Source organism: Culicoides brevitarsis, chromosome 1, assembly GCF_036172545.1.
Source record: "Culicoides brevitarsis isolate CSIRO-B50_1 chromosome 1, AGI_CSIRO_Cbre_v1, whole genome shotgun sequence".
NCBI classification, from domain to species: domain Eukaryota; kingdom Metazoa; phylum Arthropoda; class Insecta; order Diptera; family Ceratopogonidae; genus Culicoides; species Culicoides brevitarsis.
In genome coordinates, this window is record NC_087085.1 from 36713733 (window position 1) to 36738234 (window position 24502).

General features: G+C 27.3%; 3 protein-coding genes across 3 annotated transcripts; 1 reads left to right on the forward strand and 2 right to left on the reverse strand.

Annotated features, from left to right (window-relative positions):
• Window positions 1-1382: 1382 nt before the first annotated feature.
• On the forward strand, window positions 1383-4489 carry LOC134837754 (fatty acyl-CoA reductase wat-like). Its single transcript, XM_063853139.1, has 5 exons — window positions 1383-1616; window positions 1681-1760; window positions 2303-2718; window positions 3468-4000; window positions 4071-4489. The coding sequence occupies exons 1-5, from the start codon at window positions 1383-1385 to the stop codon at window positions 4332-4334; spliced, it is 1527 nt and encodes a 508-aa protein (XP_063709209.1). The 3' UTR covers window positions 4335-4489.
• A 1552-nt stretch (window positions 4490-6041) lies between these two features.
• Window positions 6042-12679, reverse strand: LOC134837755 (soluble guanylate cyclase 88E-like). The gene is made up of 11 exons (XM_063853141.1): window positions 12230-12679; window positions 11151-11480; window positions 10816-11084; window positions 10499-10752; window positions 9182-9279; window positions 8718-8932; window positions 7710-7895; window positions 7398-7651; window positions 7129-7337; window positions 6820-7058; window positions 6042-6192 (listed from the first exon to the last, which is right to left on the reverse strand). The coding sequence occupies exons 1-11, from the start codon at window positions 12677-12679 to the stop codon at window positions 6042-6044; spliced, it is 2655 nt and encodes an 884-aa protein (XP_063709211.1).
• Window positions 12680-18812: 6133 nt separating this feature from the next.
• Window positions 18813-20488, reverse strand: LOC134836945 (acetylcholinesterase-like). The gene has a single exon (XM_063852233.1). The coding sequence runs from the start codon at window positions 20446-20448 to the stop codon at window positions 18946-18948; it is 1503 nt and encodes a 500-aa protein (XP_063708303.1). The 5' UTR covers window positions 20449-20488; the 3' UTR covers window positions 18813-18945.
• Between the last annotated feature and the right edge of the window lie 4014 nt (window positions 20489-24502).

Sequence of the window (24502 nt, forward strand, 5' to 3'; positions counted from 1 at the left end):
AAAATCAAGGAAATTTATTGAATTGAATTTAATTTAAAATTTATTAATAAAAAAAATAATAAAATCCTTTAATAAAATTAATTTAATTTAATAATTAAATTAATTAATTTTTAATTTAAAAAATTAATGTAAAATTAATTAAAAAGATTAAATATGTAATACTGAAAAAAATATTTATGAATTAAATAATAATTAAATTAATTATTTTTAATTTTATTTTAATTAAATTCAATTTAAATTAATTTTTTGATAATAAATTAAATCTGAAAATGTTTAATTAAAATTTATTAATTTTTTTATTATTAAAATTTTAATTTTTAACAAGAATTTTTAATTTAAAATAATTTTTATTTTTCAAAGAACTTTATTTTATTTTCACAATAAATTTCAACTCTTAATTCAATAAATTTCCTTTTTAATGTATTAATACAAACAACACGTGTAATTAAAAAGTGCATTTATTACACAGATCAATTACGTTGAAATTGCAAGTATTGGCGTCGTTCATTCATAACACGATTTTAATGAAAACAAATAATTATTTTTTTACTTTTTTTTAATTTTTGCAAAGTCATCAATTTGCTTAATATACTCAAAATTATACATAATTATAAATGAATCATCCTTAATCAAATGCTATTAATTTTTGCCAAAAAACCATAAAAAAAATTCTAAAAGTTCTTCTTACGCAAATACTAAAATCGCCTTTGACGCAAATGCAATAAAAAAAACTCAAATTCATGCAAAAAGGAGACACAAAAACAAGAAAAAAAAGAAGATTTCTTGCGTCTTATTTTTCCCATTCAAATGTTGTTGAACCGTCATGCTAATTTTAGTGTGTTTTTATGTAATTTCAGGTTTATCGTAACATTGACACTGAAATTCATTCAGTAAGACGTAGAAATTTCTGCGTAAGCAAAAAAATATTTTTATTTTTGCACGAAAAAAAAAATTCAAATGACTAAACCAGTTTAGCAAATTTTACAGCTCTAACATTCAAGGTCCCGAATTAGCTAATGCACGAGACGCGTCGACGTAGCGGAATAAAGGAAGTCAAACCACCCGGCTTGTAGAAACAGAATCTTCCGTATAGTAGTCGTTGCTGCCTGGAACTTTGTGGGTCGCATTTTCTGCAATAGTTTCGTTATTTGCGAAGAAAGAGAGAGAAAAAAAACTTATAAATACTTGCTGCTTGCATCGTTTCAGTTTGATTCGTTGTTTGTCTTTTGACGCGTTAAAATCGGTTAAAAATTATCGCGCTTAAAATTTATTTTTGTTTTTGGACTAAATATTTTATTGTGCTACTGATCTAAAAAAAATTTAAAAAAAAATAAATAAATAAAAATTATTTGAAAATCAAATTTAAACAAACAAATAAAAAAATGATGACACAGAATGTGAACAATTTAACGCAAAATCAGCAATTAACCTCGACGCCAATTAAGGAATTCTATAAAAATAAAAACATTTTTTTAACAGGAGCAACTGGCTTTATAGGTCAATCGCTTGTCGAGAAAATTTTGCGATGTTGTGAAATAAATAAATTATTTATATTAATTAGAGACAAAAAAGGAAAATCGTGGCAACAGAGAATCGATGATATTTGTCGAGATCCAGTGAGTGGGAAAATATTTAAAATTGACAAATAAATAAATTTTAAGTGATTTTTGTCTTTTTCAGTTATTTGACACAATTAAAAAATCCAATCCAAGTTTTAACAAGAAAATTTTTTGCGTGTCTGGTGATATATCGAAAGAAAAGTGAGAAAAAAATAATTTAAAAATTTAATCTGAGTTCATGTGAAACTTTTTGTCAAAAAAATATTCAAAATTATTTTTTTAAATAAAAAATGTGATTTAAAAAATTTAATTTATTTTATTTAATATCGAAAAATAAAATTTGAAAAAAAAATAATTAAATTAAATTAAATTAATAAAATAAAAATAAAATTTAAGGAAAAATAAAAATTATATTATTTAAAAAATTTTATGATTTTTTATTAATTATAAAAATTATTTATTTTTAATGATATTTATTTTGTTTAAAGAAATATTTTTCCAAAAATTGATGAAATAAAAATTTTGAATTAAATTTTATTTTTTTTAAAGGAATATTTCAATAAATTAAATCAAAATACAAAAAAAAATATTAAATTAATTTTTTTTAATTAAATTAAATTAAATTTTATTAAAAAAAATAATTTTTTAACAAATCTTAAATTTTTTTGTGAATCATGTGACAAAAAGTTTTTCAAAAAAAAAAATTAAAAAAAAAACTTAAACTAAAAGCAAATTTTTTTTAGTCTCGGAATTTCACCTGAAGAATATCAAATCTTGTGTCAAGAGGTCAACATAGTACTTCATGTTGCTGCAACGGTCAAATTTAATGAAAAACTCGCCACAGCACTCAACATCAACGTACGCGGCACACAAAATGTCATCGCTTTATGTCACAAAATCAGCAATTTATGTGCTTTCGTGCATGTTTCAACCGCCTTTTCGAACTGCAATCGCACGGAAATCCGCGAAAAAGTGTACGAACCGAAAATGGACATGCCCAATATCATGAATTATGTGAACGATGAGGTCCTGAATTCGGCAGAACGAGCATTTTTGGATGATTTTAGAAATTCTTATGTATTTTCGAAAAATATCGCCGAAGCAGTTGCCAATAAAACGGCGCAAAATCTCCCAACAGTCATCTTTAGACCTGCAATCGGTAAGTGTTTGATAATTTTTCGCAATTAAACGATTGTCACTCAGAGATAAATTAACAAGTTTTTCTGTCTCGAGTTATTTTGAACGACAACCTCATAAATATTTATTTTTAAATCAAACTAGTTTTAATTCTAATGTCTTATTAATTCTCGATTTTACTTTTTAACGCATTCTAAATGAATTTGAGAGATAAATGCAGAATTATGAAGTTATACCAAAAAAGTAAAAAAAAAATAAAAAAAATATTAATTTCAAAAATAAAAATATCATTAAAAAAAATCATTTATAAAAAAATTAAATTAAATTAAATAAATTTTTTTAATAAAAAAAATAATTTATTTTCCTATAAATTAATTAATAAATTTAAAAAAATAATTAAACTAAAAAATAAATAAAAAAATTATTAATTAGTTAATTTTTTTTCCTATAAAAAAATTATTTTTTATTATTAAAAAAATAATTTTGAAAAAAATCTGAAAAAAAAATTAATTAATTAATTTAAAAAAAATAATTAAAAAAAATATTTTAATTAAAAATTTAAAAAATTAATAAAAAATTTTAATAAAAAAAATTCAATAAAAAAATTCCCAAAAAATGAATGAAAAAAATTTAAATTATTAAATTAAATTATTTTTAAAAATTTTGTTAATTTATTTTATTTTTTTAATATTTTAAATAAAAAAAAATAAAAATTTAAATAAGAAAAAATTCTTTCCACAAAAATTTAATTAATTTTTTTTTTAATTTCAGTAATGCCATCATACAGCGATCCCGTAACAGGATGGACAAACAGCATGTACGGCCCCATCGGCGTGTTATACGGCGCTGCAAAAGGCGGCGTTCGCGTTTTCATGATGAACGGACAAAGCCCGTGCGAATTTGTGCCCGTTGACATGTGCGTTAGTGCCATTTTAGCGTGCGCCTGGGACATTGCCATGACGAAGCACCAACGCACCGAAATTCCCGTCTACAATTTTGTGCCAAAGAAATCCAACAAAATCACGTACAAAAATTACATCGACATCAGTCTAACGGCAACGGATAAAATTCCCCTCAAAAATACGGCATGGTACACGACGTTCACGATTGCGAGCAATTATCACTTGGCAAAGACTTTGCACTTCCTCTACCACATCATTCCGGCGTTCTTTGTCGACTTTGTGATGCTCGTGATGCGCAAAAAGTTCCGTCTGATGCCAATTTACGAGAAAATTGACTTAATGATGAAGCATTTGCCGTATTTTTACTTCAACGAGTGGATTTGGCACGACAACAATGTCTCGGTGAGTCATCCAAAGTCACTTAATTCAGCAATTAAAAGCAAATTAAATTAAAATTTGTGCAATTTTTCAGGAATTGTGGAGTAAACTTGATACAAATGACCGAAAGTGGCTGTTTTTCGACATGGGACAGGTAAATTGGTACAAATATATCACGGAATCGTTGTTTGGCATGCGTTGGTTTTTGGCGCACGAAGATGAAAGTACGATTCCCGTGGCATTGAAGAAGCAAAAGAAGCTGAAAGTGTTGCATTATACAGTTGTGTTTACCATTCAGGGACTCATTTTGTATTTTGTGTGGCTGATAATGACAAAGATTTATTTTAGAGAATTTTAGAAAATATTTATAAGAGGAAAATTTGTTATGATAGAATTATTTTAGTTTTAGATAATCAAAAGTATTCAGTAAAAAATATTTTTTTTTCTATTAAATTTTTAATTTTTTGTTAAAAACTTAAGGTTTTAAAAGGAAATTTTTTGAATTAAATTTAAAAAAATAAATAAAAAAAATTCGTAAATATTTAAGAATAATATTTTGAATATTTGATCTTTAAAAGGTTTGTTTTTTTTTTGCTGAAGAATCGATTTTTTTTTATCTTTTTTCAATATTTTTCATGTCATTTTACAACTCATCGGGCATTCTTTTATGTAGCTTACCTTTTTCACGATGTAGATTATGTGTAAACTATGAATTCAGTTGCACGTGTCTTGAATTTCAATAAAAGAGTAAACATTTACCAAACAAAAGGTTTTAAAGCTAAACATTTAAGATAAATTTTTGCGGTTTCTATTCAGTTTTTTCCATTTATTTTTTAATTTTCATTTAAATATTTAATTTAAAAATTTAATAATTATAAAATATTTAAATAATTTAATAAATTTAAAATTAAAATAATTTAATAAATAAACAATTAAAATTATTATAAAAAAAACTAATTAATTAATAAATTTTAATATTTTATTATTTAAAAAAAATCAAAATTTTCAGATACATTTAATTAAAAATAAAATTATTACGAACATTTTTTTATTAAACAATTAAAAAATTAACAATAAAAAATTACTTTAAAATTAATATTTTTTTAAAAATCCTATCAAACTCTTAGATTTCCATGGCATTTTGGTTCAATTTTTTTTCTTACCTTCTATTATGAAAAACATTTAAAAAAATATTATTTTTTATCCATATTTAATTCAAAAAACTAAATTAAAAAAAAAATATCCATCAATTTAAATAATTAAAAAAAATGCTTTTAAATTAATCATCACTATTTTTTATTAAACTTTGCTCATTTTTTACTAAAAATAATAATAATAACAGAAATTCTAAATATTTTTTATACATAACAATATTTTAAATGTATTTATAAATATTTGATTAGACAACTTTTCATCAAGAAATTTTTTTTAAATTCTGTTTTTCAAACAAGAAAATATTTTTAAGTAATTAGTCTGTTCATTGATAATTTGTGCAAACAAAAATTTTTGTTTCTAATTAATTAAGAATATTTATGAAGATATTTTATTTATTTATTTTTATGATTGACTAGAATGAATTCGTCACATTTCCAGACGAAATCCCGTTGAGAAGCTCGATTTTTTCATGAAATTTTTTTTTTACTAAAAGCTCTGAGTTGATTTTTCTCTGTGCTTCAAAAAAAAAATAATACTGGAAGAAAACTATCCTAAATTCTGTTTGTTGCTTCTAAAACTTTTTTTTACATCAATTCCTCTCATTTTCTAATTTATTTACTTAATTATTATTATTTTTTCACTAAATGATTAGTTGGATATGCCTTTAATGTCGCGTCTTACGACAACGTATCTCTAAAAATATTCTTTTAATTATTTTTATCATCTAATAAAGCTATCATTGATCCTAAAACTCGTTAAGTTCTGACTGAATATTATTTGAATTGTCATCAGAAGAGCACTCATTCCGTCAAAAAATTAAAAATTTTACTTTTTGAGCCATATAATCATTAAACTTGTAGCTGTCGGTGGTGCATTAAAAGACGAGCGCCTGGCTCTTTGCAAGATTCTTTTATAAAATTGTACAAGCGTGTGTATGCATGCGATGTCTGTCATGATAGCCCGTACAACACTGATGTTGATCCTTTGCGTTGGTAAAACTCACGCTATTCGGTATGTTGGGCGCATAATTGTGACAATGGCAATGATGATGAGTGGGACTTCTGTTGAAATAATAAAAAAAGAAGGGGGATGAGAAAAAAGGATTTCGTACACGGCGGACAGGTAAAATGTCACTTAATGAAAGGTATTAAGTTAAAAATTTTTAGGAGTGTACAGAGTGTTTTTTTGTGAAATTTTTCATTAAAATTTATTTTTTTTTATTTTAAATTTTTTTAAAATTCATTATTATTAAATTAAATAATTAAAAATAAAAAAAAAATATTTTTTTTAATTTTTTAGCTAAAATATAATTTTTTAAGCAAATTTAAATATTTGTTGACCGTAAAAAATAATTTTATAATTTTTTTTTATTTTAAAATATTCAAAATTAAAATTATTATTTTAAAGAATTAATAATAATTATAAAAAATCATTATTTTAAAAATCAAAATATTAGTTTTCAAACATTTTTTTTTGCAATATCTTAAAATATTTTTTAATTAAAAATTAATTATTTTTTTTTTAATTCAAAATAATAAAATTTATGAAATATATTTAAAAATTAAATTAAATGCTCAAAAAATTAATTAAATATGTAAATTTTAAAAATTCAAAAAATTTAAAAAAAAATTAAAATGAAAAATTAAAAAAAAAACACTCTGTAATTAATGAACAAAAATAAAACGCACCTGGTAAGAAGACCTTTGTACATATTGCCATCAGAAACGGAGTTTGGCATCGCTGTGTAACACATGCCAGGTAAATCTTGGTTGTTTTCGTTCATGTTCTCGACCATCTTGTCAAGTTGCTCGAGTGCCTGAAAGCGATTGTGTTTCGACTTGAATTTGGATCGTTTCTCATTAACTTTTCCCGTGGACTTCTCTATCGAATTGGATTTGTTGTTTACGAGTGCTTTGCTGTGATCGACCTACAAACGATGCATTAATAAATTAATTTTCTTTCGATTTTCTTTTTTTTTTCGATAAAAAAGCTCTTACATGATTGCCTTTATTCAAGGGCGCACTTGGCAGCCTGAAATTCCCGGAGGGACTGCAAAAGTGCGAGGAACGTGGCGACGACATGTTGCTCGAAATTGAGTGACGATGATTGAGATCTTCCAAAAATTCCTCCGTATCGGATACCAACGACCCAAAAACATCGCTCGGGGACATTGTACCGTGTGCTGCGATGGAATTTGACCGAGTTTCTGTGAAAAAAATATTAAAATACTTTTTTTATTGATTTTTTTTTCAAAGGAAAAACTTACGCCTTCCACGTGCAGATCCGCTGGCGCTTCGTGGCGAATTGACGAGACTCCGTTTTGCGACTTCCTCAAAGGTAACAGGCGAGTATTTCGTGTCTTTCTTGGCGGTTTCGGGTCTCGAAGGCACAAGACTTTCGCGACGCGACGACGGAAGCGATTCACCCGGAATCGGAGGTTGTTGCAAAACGGGCACCGGTTTCCGTTGCGACATGTCAATCATCTTGATTTGGGATGTCACGGGATGATCAAGAGGTTTTCTGAATAAAATAAAATTTAAAGAAAAAATTTGCATGAAAAATTGATAAGAAGACAAACCTTCCTTCACACGATTCTAACCAATATGTCTTCATCGCTCCTTTTCCTTTGACATCAATATCACCACGTTCTTGTACGATATACCGTTTGGGCAATGCCTTTTTCGTCGTGTGAGAGATATGAACTTTCATCGGTTGACTACTTGACTCCATGCGAGATGCAGTGTTCACGGAGTCGCCAAATAAGCTAAAAATTAAAAAAAAATTCAAGTAATTTTTTTTAAGATTTTTTTTTTTAAATTTAGAAATCAGACGACAATTTTAAATATTAAATATTTTAAGCCCAATCCACATTTTTGACTCTTTAATTTTTAAATTCTCTCAAATTCTTTTTTAATTTTCATCCTGATTCGGATTTTTTTTAAACGAAAATTAAAAATTTTGACCCTAATGCACATTTAGTATATTTGACCCATTTTTTTAAAAATTTTTTTTTATTAAAATTTAAACTAATTTTTTAAATTTTTGAATGAATTTTTAAAAATTATTCACTGATAAATGTTCAACGAAATTTTATTTTTTTTTGCGTTTTAAAATCTCGACCCAACTCACATTTTAAATTTTTCTCGAAATTTTCTTGATTTTTGAAATTTTAACCCAATGCACATTATTTCCATTGAAATTTTTAACGCAGATTTTTCCCAAAAATTTTGATTAAATCCCAAAAAAACATTTAAAATTGTAAGCCCAGTGCACATTTTTAATTTTCTCACTTCCATATTTCGACGCAAAAATTAATTTTTTGCCACTAAGTATTTTATTCCCAATGCGTATTTTTCAAAAATATTTCAAATTTCCATCCCATTGTACATATCAAAATATTATCCCAGCTCACATTTTTTGATTCTTACTTAAAAGTTTTAACACAATTTTACTATTTTCTTACTCAAAAGTCAAAATTTTCATTTCAATTTGAATTTTTAACCCAATGTACAATTTGAATTTTCATCCCAATGCACATTTCAAAATTTTTTCTTCGAAATTTTGATGAAATTAGATCAAAACTTACCAATAACGCGGCATTTTCAGCCCAACGACTCCCGCAACAACTGCTCCCGAATGAATTCCGACACGAATCCTCAAATGTTGTCCGGTCGAGGGATCCTTTAGATCTGTTATCGCATCAATCATATCCAATCCCATGTCACACGTCTTCTCGGCATGATTCTGATCCTTCTCCGGAGCACCTGACACAACCATATAGGCATCCCCAATTGTCTCTACCTACAGCACAAAAATTAACGGTCGTTAGATTGTTGTTTTTCGGCAAAAGCAGATTACGCGAGGAGAGAAAGAGTATTAGGCTTGTTATTACGGGATTAAGAGACAGTGAAATCATTAGTATGGCAACACAGCGCGACTAATTACAGTTTCACATCATTAAACAGATTGTACAAATAAATGTCGCTGTCGTCGTCGTCGAAGGTAAGCAAAAAGTTATCAAATCACAGACGAAACTCGTGTTAAACTCACCTTATAAACACCATTTTTCTCGGTAAGCGTATCAAAAATTGAGTACATTGCATTTAACATAGATACAACCTCCATCGGGGTGATGCGTGAGCATATTTCTGCAAATAAAAACAAAAGTTTTCAACTTTTTTTTCTGCTTTTATCGCAACGGGAGAAAAAAAGGAGTAAGGAGACGATGTCGACTGCTGTAAGTAACAACTGTTCGTAAATTAGCATAACTTGGAAAAATTTGTGTGTAGGTCGTGTTGTTGTTGTTGTTGTTTCTATCCATGTTATGACAACAAATTTGGGGCATGAGAATCGTCTTCAATTTCGCCACAATGTTGATATTTATTACCGCATGTGAACATAATATTTGTAGTTTTTTTCTCGGAAAGTGTGGGAAATTCACAGATGATGGCACAGATTTGATGGAAATTATTAATAATCAAGTTGATACCTTTTTGTGCAATTGGATTGTCACAGACGAAAATGACTTTTCATGGAAAAGAGGATTTTTTGGGCAAATGATATCGCATTTCAATTATTCTTATGTCGGGTCTTAGGTAAGTTTTAAAATAAATATTATTTTTTGTAAGTCAATAAGCTTAATTTTTTTTTCCTAAAAAATGAAAAAAAAAATTTGTAACGAACCAAAAATTATTTTCTTACATTATATTTAATATTTTTTTTTTTAAATATAAAATTAAAAAAAAAATAATATTAAATATTTAAAAAAAAATCATTTAAAATTTTATTAAATTTAATTTTAAAATAATTATTTTTTACTAAAATATTTAAAAAAAAACTCATTAAAAAAAAATTAAATTAAATTAAAAATTAATTTAAAAAAAAATTTTCTTTAAAAAAAATCTAAAAAAAGATAAATTTAATTTCAATAAATTAATTAAGTTGTTTTTAAAAATTAAAATTTAAATAATTTTTTTAAAAAAATAGCAAAATATTAGTTTTTATACTTTTTAATATTTTTTTTTTTAAATTTTTTTCTTTAGAGAAAAATTTTAGTTTCACAAATTTTAGTTTAGTTTTTTGTGATTTTGTTAAATTTTTTTATGAAAAAAAATTTTTTTTTTCTTTTCAATATTAAGCTTTTATAAATTTTTATTAAAAAAATATAGAAAAATTAAAAAAAAAATAATTAAAAATTCAATTTTAAAATATAAAATTTTGTTAAAAAAAATTAATTAAAAATAAAAATTAAATTAAAAAAAAATTTTATTAAATATTCAACAAAAACAAAAAAATTTTTTAAACATTTTTTTCAAAATTTAAAAAAAATTGAATTTTCCAATAAAATCCAATAAATAAATCACTCACCTGTAAAAGTGACGACATCTGAAAACAAAATTGAGACACTATCAAACATCTCGCACGTATCTATTGGATTTTCGCCGCGTCGCAATCTATCAGCAACCTGTTTTGGGATCATTTGATACAACAACTCATCAGTACGTCGCATTTCCTCATCAAGTTTTCGCATCGATTCCTCGAGTTTTTTCGATTTTTGCTGCTCTTGGTCCAATGCGAGTTTCAGTTCGACAGATTGTTGCGTGCCGGCTAACATTAAATCTCTGCAAATTGGCCAAAAATTGACGATAAAAGGGAAAATTTGCGGAAAACACGTCATAAATTACCTGCTAAAGTCATGCATGGACAAATCGTTGATGTACAATCCGGTGCTTATTAACGACGTTAACTTGGGCATGACGGGCGTGCCGAGAAACATAATCATTTGCCACTCTTCCATGTAGATCATTTGTCCCTTGAGGCGTAATCGACGTTCGCCTTCCGCATCACGCTCCTGCTGACTCAGCATTAACTGCGATTTGCGATCTAATTGGGGTGCCTCCTTCACTGGTTTGTTCGTGACAAGCTCGAAAATGTTGTTTGTTCGATTTAAAATCTAAAATTTATCACAGAAAAAAAATTAAATTGACTAAAAATTATTTTAAAAGAAGAAAAAACTCACCGTTGTGAATTTAAACTCAATCAAAGGTCTTTTGAGACTAAACCAAGCGATAATTTTCTTGCCCAGCAGATCCGGGAGAATCACCATGAGGGAATTGCCTATACTACGAACTACCATATCAGAGCCAAAAACAACGCAAAACGGGAAAATTTCAAATAAAACAGATGCTGATATCGGCAAATGCTTTTCCTCGCGCGTCATGGCGAGCGTAGCTAATGAAAATGCCCGATTGTCGAAGGATAGTTGAAATGTGTAATGACACGTTTCGCCCAGTAAATCAGACTTGATTAATTCTATTTCCATGTCTTTCTGATAAAAGTGACGAGCGACCTGTGAAAGAAATATTAGAAATTATTTCGCCCCAATGCACATTTTTGATTTTTTTTCCAAGCTAAATTCATGAATTTTACCCTAATGTGTATTTTAAATTATGTTTTAATTCAAATTTTCATCTTTTTAAACTTTTTTCATATTCTGAAGTTACCCCAATATTCATTTAAAATTTTCAAAATGTGCTTTGGGCTAAAATTTTTAAATGTTTATTGGGGTAGATTCAAAATATAAATTTGTTTTGCATTTTAGAACGATTTAACATAATGTTATATACTCCATAGGACAAAAATTAAAATGTAAACTGGGCAAAAAAATTAAAATGTGCATTGGGATGGAAATATTTTTCAAATTTTCGAAATAATTAAGAAGTTGTCGTCGTAAATTTTTAAACCCAATGCATATTTTTCATTTTTTCCCTAACTATATTCAAGAATTTTGTCATAATGTGTATTTTAGAAAGTATCCTATTGTAAAATTTCATCTTTTTCACATATTGGAAAAAATAAAAGAAATTTGCATTAAAATTTTTAAATTGTGCACTGGGTTGAAAATTTTTAATGTTTATTGAAATTGGTTCAGTATTTGAATTCTTTTCTTTTAAAAATGAAATTTTACAATGGAACATAATGAAAAATACACATTGGGGCAAACATTTAAATGTGAACTGGGCAAAAAATGAAAAATGTGCATTGGGATAAAAATTTTCTTCTAATTTTTTAAAAATGAGAATTTTTATGATTTCTTACCTCTCTTATCTGTCCCATTGTGTAATAAACAAAACCACGTCGCTTTGTACGATAATGCAGTGTAAGGCCATGTCTCGTCTCATTCTCACAAATAAAGCTCGGAGCTCTCATCAAAGGATATGAAAACTTCAAATACTCATGTAAGTTATCCAGTCCATTGAGAAAGTCACGTACATGCCTTCCCAACACCGACAAGACCCTGTCATAGCCATATTGCCCCACAAATTCGACAAAATAAACGCCCATCTGATCCATAAACTCCTTTTCGTCGATTTGAAGAATTTCTTGTGCCGTTTCTGCCAAAAATATCAACAAAGACTCGTCGAAATCGGTGTGCGTGCCAAATGAAGGACTTGAAATTCCGGCTTCTTTGCGAATTTCCTCCCATTTGTCTTCGCCGAAAACGGCTTTGATGTATTCCGCCAAATTTTCCAACAACAATCCGTACATTTTGGCGGTTTTTTTGCTAATTTTTATTGAAAGTTTTCTTTTGATGTCTAGTTATAGTCTTGTTACATGAGATTGGTCCCTTGTAATGAACAAAAACGATTCTCACATCTTCCTGATACTCGTTAAAATCGACATTTTTGAACTCTGAAAGGGAAAATTCGATTATTGATTTTTTTTTCGATGCCAATTTCGTTACACAAGCAAGGAAACAAAACGGAAAAATACGGAAAAAATATCATAATCAGACCAAATAAAGTATTGAATGATAAATTTTTCCAAGAATTTGATTGCCAATTTCTTTTTTTATTTGTTTTGGAGTGTTTTTACGCAGATCTGAACCCACGCGTACTTGTAGTTGAAGTGAGATAAGATAAAGCAACAAGTTTTCGAGAACGATATTCATCTCGAGTTAAAGTAATCTTCGTACGATGAACTAAATCATTATTTTTCACTGAAGGAAAAAAAGAGAAAGAAAGATGGAAAAATGTTTTCTTGGTGTTTTCGGTTCATTAGTCCCTTTTACGATTTTCTGTTGTTTTCCTTTTCAATTTTCATTGTTGTTTCTTGCGTAATTTCGATGAAAATTAGGGGTAGTTGGAAGGTTTTTTGAAAGTTTTTTTCTTCAGATTTTTGAATTCGAAGAAATTTTGGGACAAATTTATTGATTTTTAAATCTTTTCAGTTTAAAAATAGATTTTTGGAGGTCTCAATTTCAATTTTGAAGCCTCTTGAATTCAAAAATCTTCAAATTTAAACATTCAAGGTTAATTCAAGGTCACAAAATTGAAATTGACTTTCTTTTAAAAGGTTTTAAAATTTGACCTTGTGAAGGTCAAAATTTTAGTTTAAGACCTCTTAGTTATAAAAAAATGAGAGTTTTACGTCAAAAAGGTCTTAAACTCAAAATTTTTAACTTCACAAGGTCAAATTTGAATATTTTTGTTTGAAAGTCTCGATTTCAATTTTGTGACCTTGAATTAACCTTGAAAGTTTAATTTTGATTATTTTTGGAAATTGAAAGAAATTATTTAAAGGTTTAAAAAAATTTAAATATTTTTACAGTTATGAAATTTCTAATATATGCTCTGGACTTACAAAAAGCTTCTATTTTGATTTTTGATCCCTAAAAATGCTTAAGTTGAACTATGCAGAGGTCACAAAATTTAATTTTACACCTCAAAAATTTGAAAATATTCAAATTCAGACATTTAAAATGAGAAAATTTTAGCTTTAAAGACTTGCAAAAATTGTATAAGAAGAAAATTTCATAAAATCGAAGAAAAATCAAAACCACAATAAAAGAACAAAATTTCTCAAATTCCTCACATAAATTGAAGATAAAAATAAAATTACCATCCCTACCTCAGTTGATGTTATTTTAACTTGTTTTTGCGAATTTCTTATTATTTCACGTAAAACGTCTCTTTCAATATTCAAAGCAGATCTCAATGAAAAAGTACTTTAAATAGAATCGATTTTGCTATTAAGAACAAATTGTACGTTGTTTTTTCATCAAACATAACCTATTTTTTTTCCTTTTTTCCGTCACACAAACAACATTCGACGAAGATGTCTCGTCAATATTCACGTGATAAGCGACTATTGATCAGAGTAAATTATTTGAGTAACGCAAGAATTTTTGTGTTTGTCAAAAAAATGACAATGACTTACATTCACTTCAATGTGAATGGTTATTAGGTCATGTCTTTCGTAGTAAAATATTTATTTCTATTTTGGCGTAAAGTAAAAGTGAGCACCTATCGTCCTTGATCGTGTCCGTCTATTATTAAATTTTATTGTCAAAACGATTTGTGGGCGCACAAATGGCTCAATCATATCAGGACGAACATCTTTCACACAAAAAATATAATAAAAAGGTAAATTGAGAACAAAATGAGGTCAAGGATGATTTTCTTTGATCTTGGAAACAAAAAATTTGACGAAAAAACGAACAACTTTAATTAACTTTGATAATAGGTTTTTCCCTCATTCGCGAACAAAAATCATCAAAAACGCCCATATTTGTTCAAAAAAAAAATTTAGAGGTTAACCCAAAGATTTAAAGATTTTTTTTTATGCAAAAAAGAAATTACAGGCTTGACAAAATTTAGATGTGTGAGCACTTTTCCTTTGTTCACGCTCAGCGAGAAACACTTTTCACACACTTTTCCATTCAATTTGTGTGCCATAAATAATTTACGTCAATTTTGACACAAAACTCACATCCTTTTGTTTTCGGGTAAAAGGGAAATAACAAAGATGTGGGTTTGTTTTGCCATCGTCAGACAATTGTTTCTGTATGAATGAAACTAAGAGCGCAAAAAAAATGCGTCCTAAAATATCAAAAGCAATCTAAGAAAATCATAAAATAAAAAAACAAAAACATTTGTTCAAGCATGTGGCACAAATAGAAGAGCAAAAAAAAAGTAATGTGCCTTCTGGGAATATTTAAAGAAAATTCTTATAGTAAAGTTGTAGACATAAATAAAAGTGTCTCCTGAAGTCAAAGAAAAAAAAAAATATGAAAAGAATTTTTGCTCTATGGTAAATCATTTTTAACAAATTTCTCAGAAATTTTTGTTAAAAGGGTTTTTTTTAGGAGTTTGTCTTTGTCCTTTTAGGATGAGGAGTACGAAAATGAGAAATCTTTTATAAGGAACAGAATATGGCTAAATGAAGCTGCCTTCAACATCATTTAGGTAAGTTTTACACTAAATTTAAACAAACTGGGGACTCTTGATTTCATAGGAAAAATTTCAACTATAAAGACAGAAAATCAACTAATCTTCAAGCTCTTTCGATTCGACAAATGTTTGAACCCGAATTTCGTTTAGAACAAAATCTTGTTTAAATGCAATAATGTGACATTATGAAATGAGGAGTACGAAAATGAGAAATTTCTTCCAAAATTTTTAGAAAATTTCTTTCCTTTTCAAGAACTTTCTCATTTTCGTACTCCTCATTGTCAAAATGTCACATGGTTACTAACAAACAAGTAGATTTTTCTCTAAACAATTTTCGGGCTCAAAAATGTTCACAAAAGGTTGATGATTAGTCGATTTTCTGTCTCTATAGTTGAAGTTGTTTCCTATGAAATAATTTTTTTCCTATCAGAAAAAAATTAGTTTCTTAACACAAAAAATGCGCTTAGGTCATTAACTTTACGAAGGTCTTTTATAAATTTTCCCCTAAATGAACGCTTAATATTTATCACATTTTCATTAAAAGTTTGTGTATCAACTTTTCATATTTTCATAGAAGCAGCACATGGTGTCATGATTATTTATATTGATTGAAAAAATTACACATTTAATGAGATATGAACGAAAAAAATTAAGAAAGAATCAATTTTTTCTCCTTTTCTATAAACAAAATTCTTTAACAAAAAATCTTTATGAAAATGTAAGTAAAGCTTACACATTATTATCAATTTTTTCGTACACATCCTTTATAATAATCGCATTTTATTTGAATATATATCATCAATAAAAAACGATTTAACAAGAAAAGTGGAAGAAAAACACATGTTGTCGTAACATAAATTTCCTTTTTAAAATGCTCATATATTGAAAAGATATTAAATTTGTACCTATGTGTAATTTTTATTTTACGAGAATTTGAACAAAAAAGAAGCTTACGCAAATTACACATTCGCAAGTCATTGAATAGAATTTATTTTTTTTTCGATGATTGAGTTACGTATTGAATGTTTGAATGAATTCAGTAATTACTTTTCCGATTTTTTCTTTTGTGCGAGACAAACCATTCGCATTTGACATTCTCAATTTACCAGACGTCTCCGCCAGATACGGCTTTCTATTTTGACGATTAATACAATTCTCAGGAATTAAAGATAAAACATTTTTATATCGATTTCATGTTTGTCAACAAATTAAAATTTGCTTAATTAAAAAGCTGTCTGTGATTATCTATGCGGAAAATTAAAGAAAATTACTGTAACGAAAAATTGTACAGGGCGTTTAACTGATATTTTTTCTCTTAATTTATCAAAAATAAAATTTTTATCATTAAATTATATTAATTTTTTTAAGTTTTAAATCATTATTCAAAAACCTCTTTCAAATTTATTTAATAATCTCTTTAATTTTTTCAGAATTCTTAATGATGAGAAGAACATCGTACTTCAAATGATATTTGTTTCAACAATTCGATTCAGAAATTCAAGACAAATCCTCTGCTGATGATTTACAAGGTACAACATGGTCTATTTCCAAAGTATTTGTCAAGATTTTTTACTTACGTTTACGTAACGTCAAACCTATATGTTAAGAATTAAGACCTCCAGCGTGCACTTCATCAGTCGTCCATAACTCCGTCATCTATAAAGGTGTATTGATGTCAGACGAAATTGTGATCGACCACCAAAATGTGAAAAACTTTAAGAACACGCTGAAAGACTATGTCAAATCGAAATTCTGATCAAACGAAAGCCCAGTGAAAAAAAAAATAATTTAAAAGGACATCTAAAAAAAAAGAAAAAAATATTGAATAGCAAAAATGATATCAAAATTTATCAAAACAACCTGTACAAAAAAAAATTACAAGGAAATTTCATTTCTGACATTGACAACTACTGAACTGTCGTTACTTGTTGAATTCTTTACAAACAAAAACTTTGAACTGAAAACAGGAAGTACTCTACTGCTGATCATAAATTTTATACAAAAACCCATTCGTCACAATTTTCTCGTAAAAATTTAATTAAATTGACTCGAAATTGTTTTTTTATGCAATTTTATGTGCATAACAATAAAATTTATTAAATAGATGAAAAGAAAGGATTCAATATTGCGACATTTTATGCCATTTATTGAATAACCGATAAAAAATATATGACCTAGAAAATGCATTATTTTATTACGTCAACCTTGGAGTCAGTTGTATGTTAATAAAATTTTGCTCTTTTGCATGAAAAGCATTTCATGAAATAATAATAACATAGACATTAGGTAAGAATTCACTCACTCTGGCATATTTTCAAAACAAATATTTTCGTTCCGTCATTTGCACACACACACAAAATAATCCGCAATTTTCCCATGCCGCCACATTATTCACACACAAAAATTATCTTTGAGACAAAATAAAATAAGATCACTGGATAAACAGCAAATTATTTTATAAAGATGACCCTTTTTTTCGAGTTTTGCTTTTTTTCCGTTACAACATTGTTCTTTTTCGTTGATTTTATGCTCAACAATGGCAAAAAGTATTTTTTGTACATTTTATGTACAATCAGGCTTTTCGCCGATCTCCCTCCGAAAAATTGTTTTGTTTTCATGATTACACCATTGTCAAATCTCATTTTCTATCAAGGCACGGGATTAACATGATTAAATTTGTGATTTTTCATGGCACGTAGAAAACATGAGTTGAGGGGAGAGGAAAGTTTGATGGACAAACAACACAACGAGCGAGGCAAAAGGAATTATTTCACAAAAGAAATTTGTTTACAAAAATAATCAGCTTCTTTTGTGCTTACTTAGGGTCCGTTTTCACAAAAGAACCTTTTAATTTGTTTTCGTTTCCGGGAAATTTCGACAATTACCTTTACTGTTGACTTTTCACTTTTGTGGTAAGAGGTGTTTTATCTTCTTACTGAAGCTCAAGAAAATTTTGTCAGTTTAAAAAATATTTTTTTTTTTATTTTTAAATTAATTAAGTTAAATACATTTTTATGTAAAATTTTCAATTTATTTAATTTTTAATAATTATTATTTAATTAAATTAATTAATTAAATTAATTAATTTATTGATTTTTTTAATTTTATTAAATTTTTTATAATTAATTAAAATTAAAATTTATTTATTTTAATTAATTTTAATTAATTAATTAATTGATTGAATACTTTTTATTTTAGTTTATTTTAAATAATTTTTTTATTTATTTTTAATTAATTAAAATTAAATAAAATTTTTAATTAATTTAAAATTTAAAATTTAAATTAATTAATTAAATTTAATAATTTAAAATAAACATTAAAATTATTCCAAAAACCTTCAAAAACTTCATAAAAATGCGCTCAAGCCAATTTTAAGTCAAAAAAAAAAATAAAAATTCTCACAGCAGTTTCATTTTAAAATTAGCAAGTTATTGCAAAAATGACGTCCAATGTACGTGAGTAATTAAAATAATTTTATCGAACCGTTTTGTTTTATTAGCATTTTTCGCTTTCCAATAAAAATTTATGCTCATTCAATGAATGTCACTCAAGCATTTTTTTTTTCTTCATAGTGACGTCAAATTAATTTTCATTAGCTTTCCAGAAATCACAAAACTTTTTGCGGTAAAAGTGGTTTGCAATTGTTTTCAATTCGCCATCTTGAACCCTCAAAGCTACCTTATTTTTGGCATATTTTGGCCATTTTTTCATCGGTTCTTCCTTAACGAATTTACCAAACATCGCCATTAGTGTCTTGCTCAATTGCCTTTCTCTTTCCGTGAAATTTATAACGGGATTTTGTCGAAAGGGTTCGCCAAGAATATACATGAGTTCGTCTTGTTGTACGACGCCTGCCCATTGAGGCCATTTGCTGTACTGCGAACGATGATTAAAAAATAATTTTTGTACTTCGGCTCCTTTTGCGTGCAAGATATCGACAAATTCTTGGGATGAGCAACCATATTTCAAATCGCCAGCCAAGTTGTTGAAGGTTTTTACAAAATTATCTGTGCCTTTTTGATCGTTTTCAATGTAAAAGTCAATTGCTTTTTCTTGTAGCTCTTCAGAGAAAGGGGTAAGAGCCATTTCAACGGAAAATCGAAAAGTATCTTCATCCATGGTATTTTTGTCAGACATGGGAAGGAATTCACGAGATGCTAATGAACCCGCATTACCGTTCATACCAACAATTACTCTTACTCCGTTTAAGTGTTTCGCTTTTGTCAGCAACTTTCGTGGATTGTCGCTGAAAAACTCCGAATCAACTGTTGGAGCGAATGGAATTCGATCAAAGGTATCAACGAGCGTTTCTGGCACGACATCCATTATATTTTTCACTGATTTGCCTTTCAAACAGGTGACATAAGATTCTTCAAACTCATCAGGACATTCTAAGATCTCAGCAAAATGCTTCGACTTTTCAAGAGCTTCTTGGGCTGAATCGAAATGCCATTTGTTGATGGGATCTCCATTCAAAATGATCGCTTGTTGAAAATACTTTGAGCTTTTTGGAGACAACAAATGAAAACTTACTGACATTCCTCCAGCTCCTTCGCCAGCTAAGGTAATTCTATTTGGATCTCCTCCGAATCTATGAATGTTTTTACTAACCCACTTGATAGCTCTTTGTTGATCTAAAAGCCCAAGATTTCCCTTGACAATAAATCCCGTTTTCAAGAAACCAAAGATGTCTAATCGGTAATTGAACGAAACAGCAATTGTTTTTGTAGCTGCAGCAAATTCACTTAGATCGAAAGTATTTAAGGCTGAACTTCCATATTGGAAATCTCCTCCATGAATCCAAACAGTAACAGGAAGATCTCTTGAACTTGAAATCGGTTTGTAGATGTTCAAGTTCAAACAATTTTCGCTCATGCTTTGAAGTTTGTTCCAATAAACGGATCCATAGTAGGATTCTTTGACATCTTGTTGGCAGGAAGGTCCGAAGTTCGTTGCATCTAAAGGTGAGTTCCATCTTCGAGCTCGAGTGGATGGTTCGAATCTATTTGCTTGGGCATAAGGGATGCCTTTCCAAGCAATCGAGTGTCTTACGTTTCCCTTATATAAATATGTTCCTCTGACCATGCCATTGTCAGTTTGAACGTTAAGAAACTGAGCCCAAGATGATGAGGTTAGAAGACAAGCAAGTAACAGGTAAGAAATCATTTTTGACTATAAAGATTTTATCGTTTGATCAAGAGATTTTATACTTAAAGTAGAGCATTATTTTATAAAAATTATCATGAAACAGGTCTTTTTGTCATTAATCAATTTGCTCTATTAATGTGCTTCTTTGTTTTTTTAAAATTAGATTTTAGGCGAATAAATTTAATTTCTTCATTTTTTGTCCCATGAGGATTTTCATGACAGGAAAAAATAAAATAAATATTTTTAAATATTTTATTTGTAATTTTTTAACGTTTTTGGATGTTAAACGTTACTTTTTTATTTTATAAAAATTTTATCAATTATTTTTTTTTTAATTTTAACTCAAAATTAGAGAAAAATTTGACAAAATCTTACAAAATTAAAATTTTTGAAAAAAAAATTATTTTGGTCACGTGACTTTAAAAATTTTTTCACCTGTATTTAATAGAAAACGTCTTTTTTAAGCAAATTTACATTTTTTTTTTTGATAAATTCTATTACACTTTATGATTTTTTATTCAAAAATATCTCAAAAAATATTCCAATTTTTAATTTAATTTTTATTTTTCCCCCTGATTTTTTTTTTCGACAAAATCGGAGGAGGGCGACAAAAATTCGCCTTATTACACAAAACTCGCAGTGTATATGAAAGAGCCCTGAGTTTTAGTAAAAAAAAATATTGAATACTATTTCCAAGTAATAATTGCTAGTGAGCATAAAGTCCTTTGCTCTTCGAGGTATCTAAGTGCATCATGTGTGTGGTTTGCTGTCTTCAAGCATTCGAAATATGTTGATTATAGGAAAATTCGTGATACCTCGACGTTTTCAATGTAAATATGTAGTTATGGAGAAATGCTTGCCTTCAATGAATAGATTCTGAAATTAATTTAATATATACTCTTTTTTTTAAATTTAATTATAATTATTTCGTTTTTGTCAATTCTTTGTGTCACTGGAATGGCAAAAAATAAAGTAACGAAAAAATGTAAGAAAAAATAAAAATAAATTAAATACAAAAATCTGAAATGCGTCAGACAATCGATTTTCTCCTTAATCATAAGACACCAAAACAAAGTGAAATTTATAAAAATATTTTTTTTTTCGCTAATATTAGCATTAAAACGTCACTTTTTATGATTTATTTCCATTTTCGTGAAAATTCTTATTCTCAGACATCCGTTTTACCAATTTAATAATAATGAATAAACAAATCATTTTAGTGCGTTTTTAAAGCCCTTATTTTTTACTTTTTAGTTCGTTTTTTAAAATGTTTTATTTTTAGTGTTTTTTAACACTTTTTTTATCTATTTTTTTAAATAAAATTATAATCATTTCGTTTTTGTCAATTCTTTGTGTCACTGGAATGGCAAAAAATAAAGTAACGAAAAAATGTTAGAAAAAATAAAAATAAATTAAATACAAACACAAAAATCTGAAATGCGTCAAACAATCGATTTTCTCCTTAATCATAAGACACCTGAACAAAGTGAAATTTATAAAAAAATATATTTTTTTCGCTTATGTTAGCATTAAAACGTCACTTTTTATGATTTATTTCCATTTTCGTGAAAATTCTTATTCTCAGACATCCGTTTTACCAATTTAATAATAATGAATAAACAAATCAACCAAACTAATCCTTCGACTGGCAAAAAAGGTATCAATATTTCCTGTATCGACGCCCAAATTGCTGATCATAAAATACGTGATCGCCTAAGGAAATTCATTATAAAGGATCTTTAGCGAAATGAAAATTATCCGGAAATGTTTCAATATTTGTAATATTTTATAAAAAAATTTTCTTCCATGAATGAAATATCTGCGCGACGATTCAGAGAACGAAAGATAATTAACTGAACTTTTAAACGTGCAAATATTTACGGAAGACGTTTCCCATCCTTCCTTTTTTTCCTTTTTTCTCTGTGATGGAAAATAAATAACAAGTTCCATCATCATTTCCGTTTTGTCACATACACTTTTTTTTATTTCATGAGATTTCATGAATTAGGACGTGACAAAGACATATTTTAATAAAATTAAAAGGAAGATATTGTGTTATGATTAATGAGAAATACGACGTGTTTACGTTGCAATTTCCCTTTTTTTACTTGGGACTCATTAAATTTTTACTTGTTGAAATTTTTGAATTTATTTAACGAGAAAGAAAAACCAGGCGTCTCCACGTAATTTTCAATTTTTCTTTATTTGTCAGTCTAGTCTAGTCTATACCTTCGTTAGATAGATATTTATGTTCACTTTAACTTATCATGAGTACCACAATAATAAATAAGCAGAAAGAGAACAATCAACTGAAATATTTCTCGTGAAAATATTCTTGATGAAGTTGCACGTGTTTGTATTTATCATCATTATAAGATAAAAATGTATTCTTCGAGTATCACTGAAACATTTTCTTTGTTTGTTTCTTCATTCTCTTTTCTTCTTTTCAATCTTCATATGTTCTTAGTTTCAGGCATAAATTAGATTTGGTGCAACAGGTTCATTATTTATCCCGTGATACGTTTCGAATATGTTTACCAAAGAAGGTTCACGAAAGTTTTGTAAATATTTTGTCTGTCGGGAAAAGTTATGAAAAATAATTTACTAATGAATTAATGAGTCATAAATCTATGCTTGATTGAAAATTAGGTTTCTTCAGTAAATTTATTTAGGTCTTAATAAAAACATAACAAAAGTTTAATTAAAAAAAATAAAAAAAAAATTGATAAAATTTTTAAAGAAAAAAAAAATTAAAAAGTTCATCAAATCAAATTTCTTATAATTTTTTTTTTTTTTTTTTTTGAAAAAATTATTTTTTTAAAAAAATTTTTTTTTAAAAAAAAAAAAAAAAAAAAAAATAAAAAAAAATTATAAGAAATTTGATTTGATGAATTTTTTATTTAAAAAAATTTTTCTTTAAAAATTTTATTATTTTTGTTTTTTAAAAAAATTTTTTTTTTTTTTTAATTAAAATTTTTTATGTTATTATTTGAACCTAAATAAATTTTTACCAATAGTCTTGTTACCATTTACTTAATTTTCGGGGATTATCAGTTAATAAAACGTAACCTCCTTAAAAACTTTTTCATGTAATTCGATAAAAAAAATATCCCATTAAAGAGAAGATTTTCCCTCTCTAACCGATAGGTCAGTGTCTTATAATTTGCAGTAAGTAGTCGTAGGTGTTTGTTGATATTGTATAAATATCTTGACGTTATCACTTTAGTTACTAAAAGACGTGATAAGAAATTCCCACAGCGAAAGAAGAAATTTTAAAAAGACCGAGAATGATAGCTTTGCACTGTATCTCTGGTTTTATTTAAAAAGAAGAATGATATAAAAGTAAAAGATAAATAAAAGTCCTACGATTGTTGTTTCTGTTACGAAAAGATAAACGTTTGCTTTTTGTTTCAAGCATCATTTAAAAAATGCAGTAGATTTCGCGATTTCGTAACTTTAATACTATTGATGAAAATTTGCAGGCAATAAAATTTTATTACAATCAAACAGTAAATCCATTGACCTTTTAAAATAAAATTTCAGTCTGCGTATGAGATATATTTCACGAAAAAAGGATCAAGGATTAATGAATTTATAGCTTTTCATGTACACACTCAAGTATTGCTGCAGGACATTTCACGAAGTACCATAAATTTCTGTAAAGTAACAACTTTTTTGTCAGCGACGACGTTGTCATGTTAGATATAATTATTTCATTAAAAATAAAGTCAAATTCTTAAAGGAATTTTGCTAAAAGTTGTTGTTTGAAGTATACAAAATCTAATGACACTTTTCCCATGTGAATGCATCACAAAGTTTGTCTTTTATATAAAATTGACTTGTTTTGTAAGAGAGTGTTGTGTTTGACAACAATTTCTTGTCAAGCAATGGGAAATTGATTCAATTATAGATTTTTGTGATAGTATCAATATAAAGATTGACATTTCCGTGGATTTTATTGATACGCGTTGTCTTAAAGAAATTGCAAAGA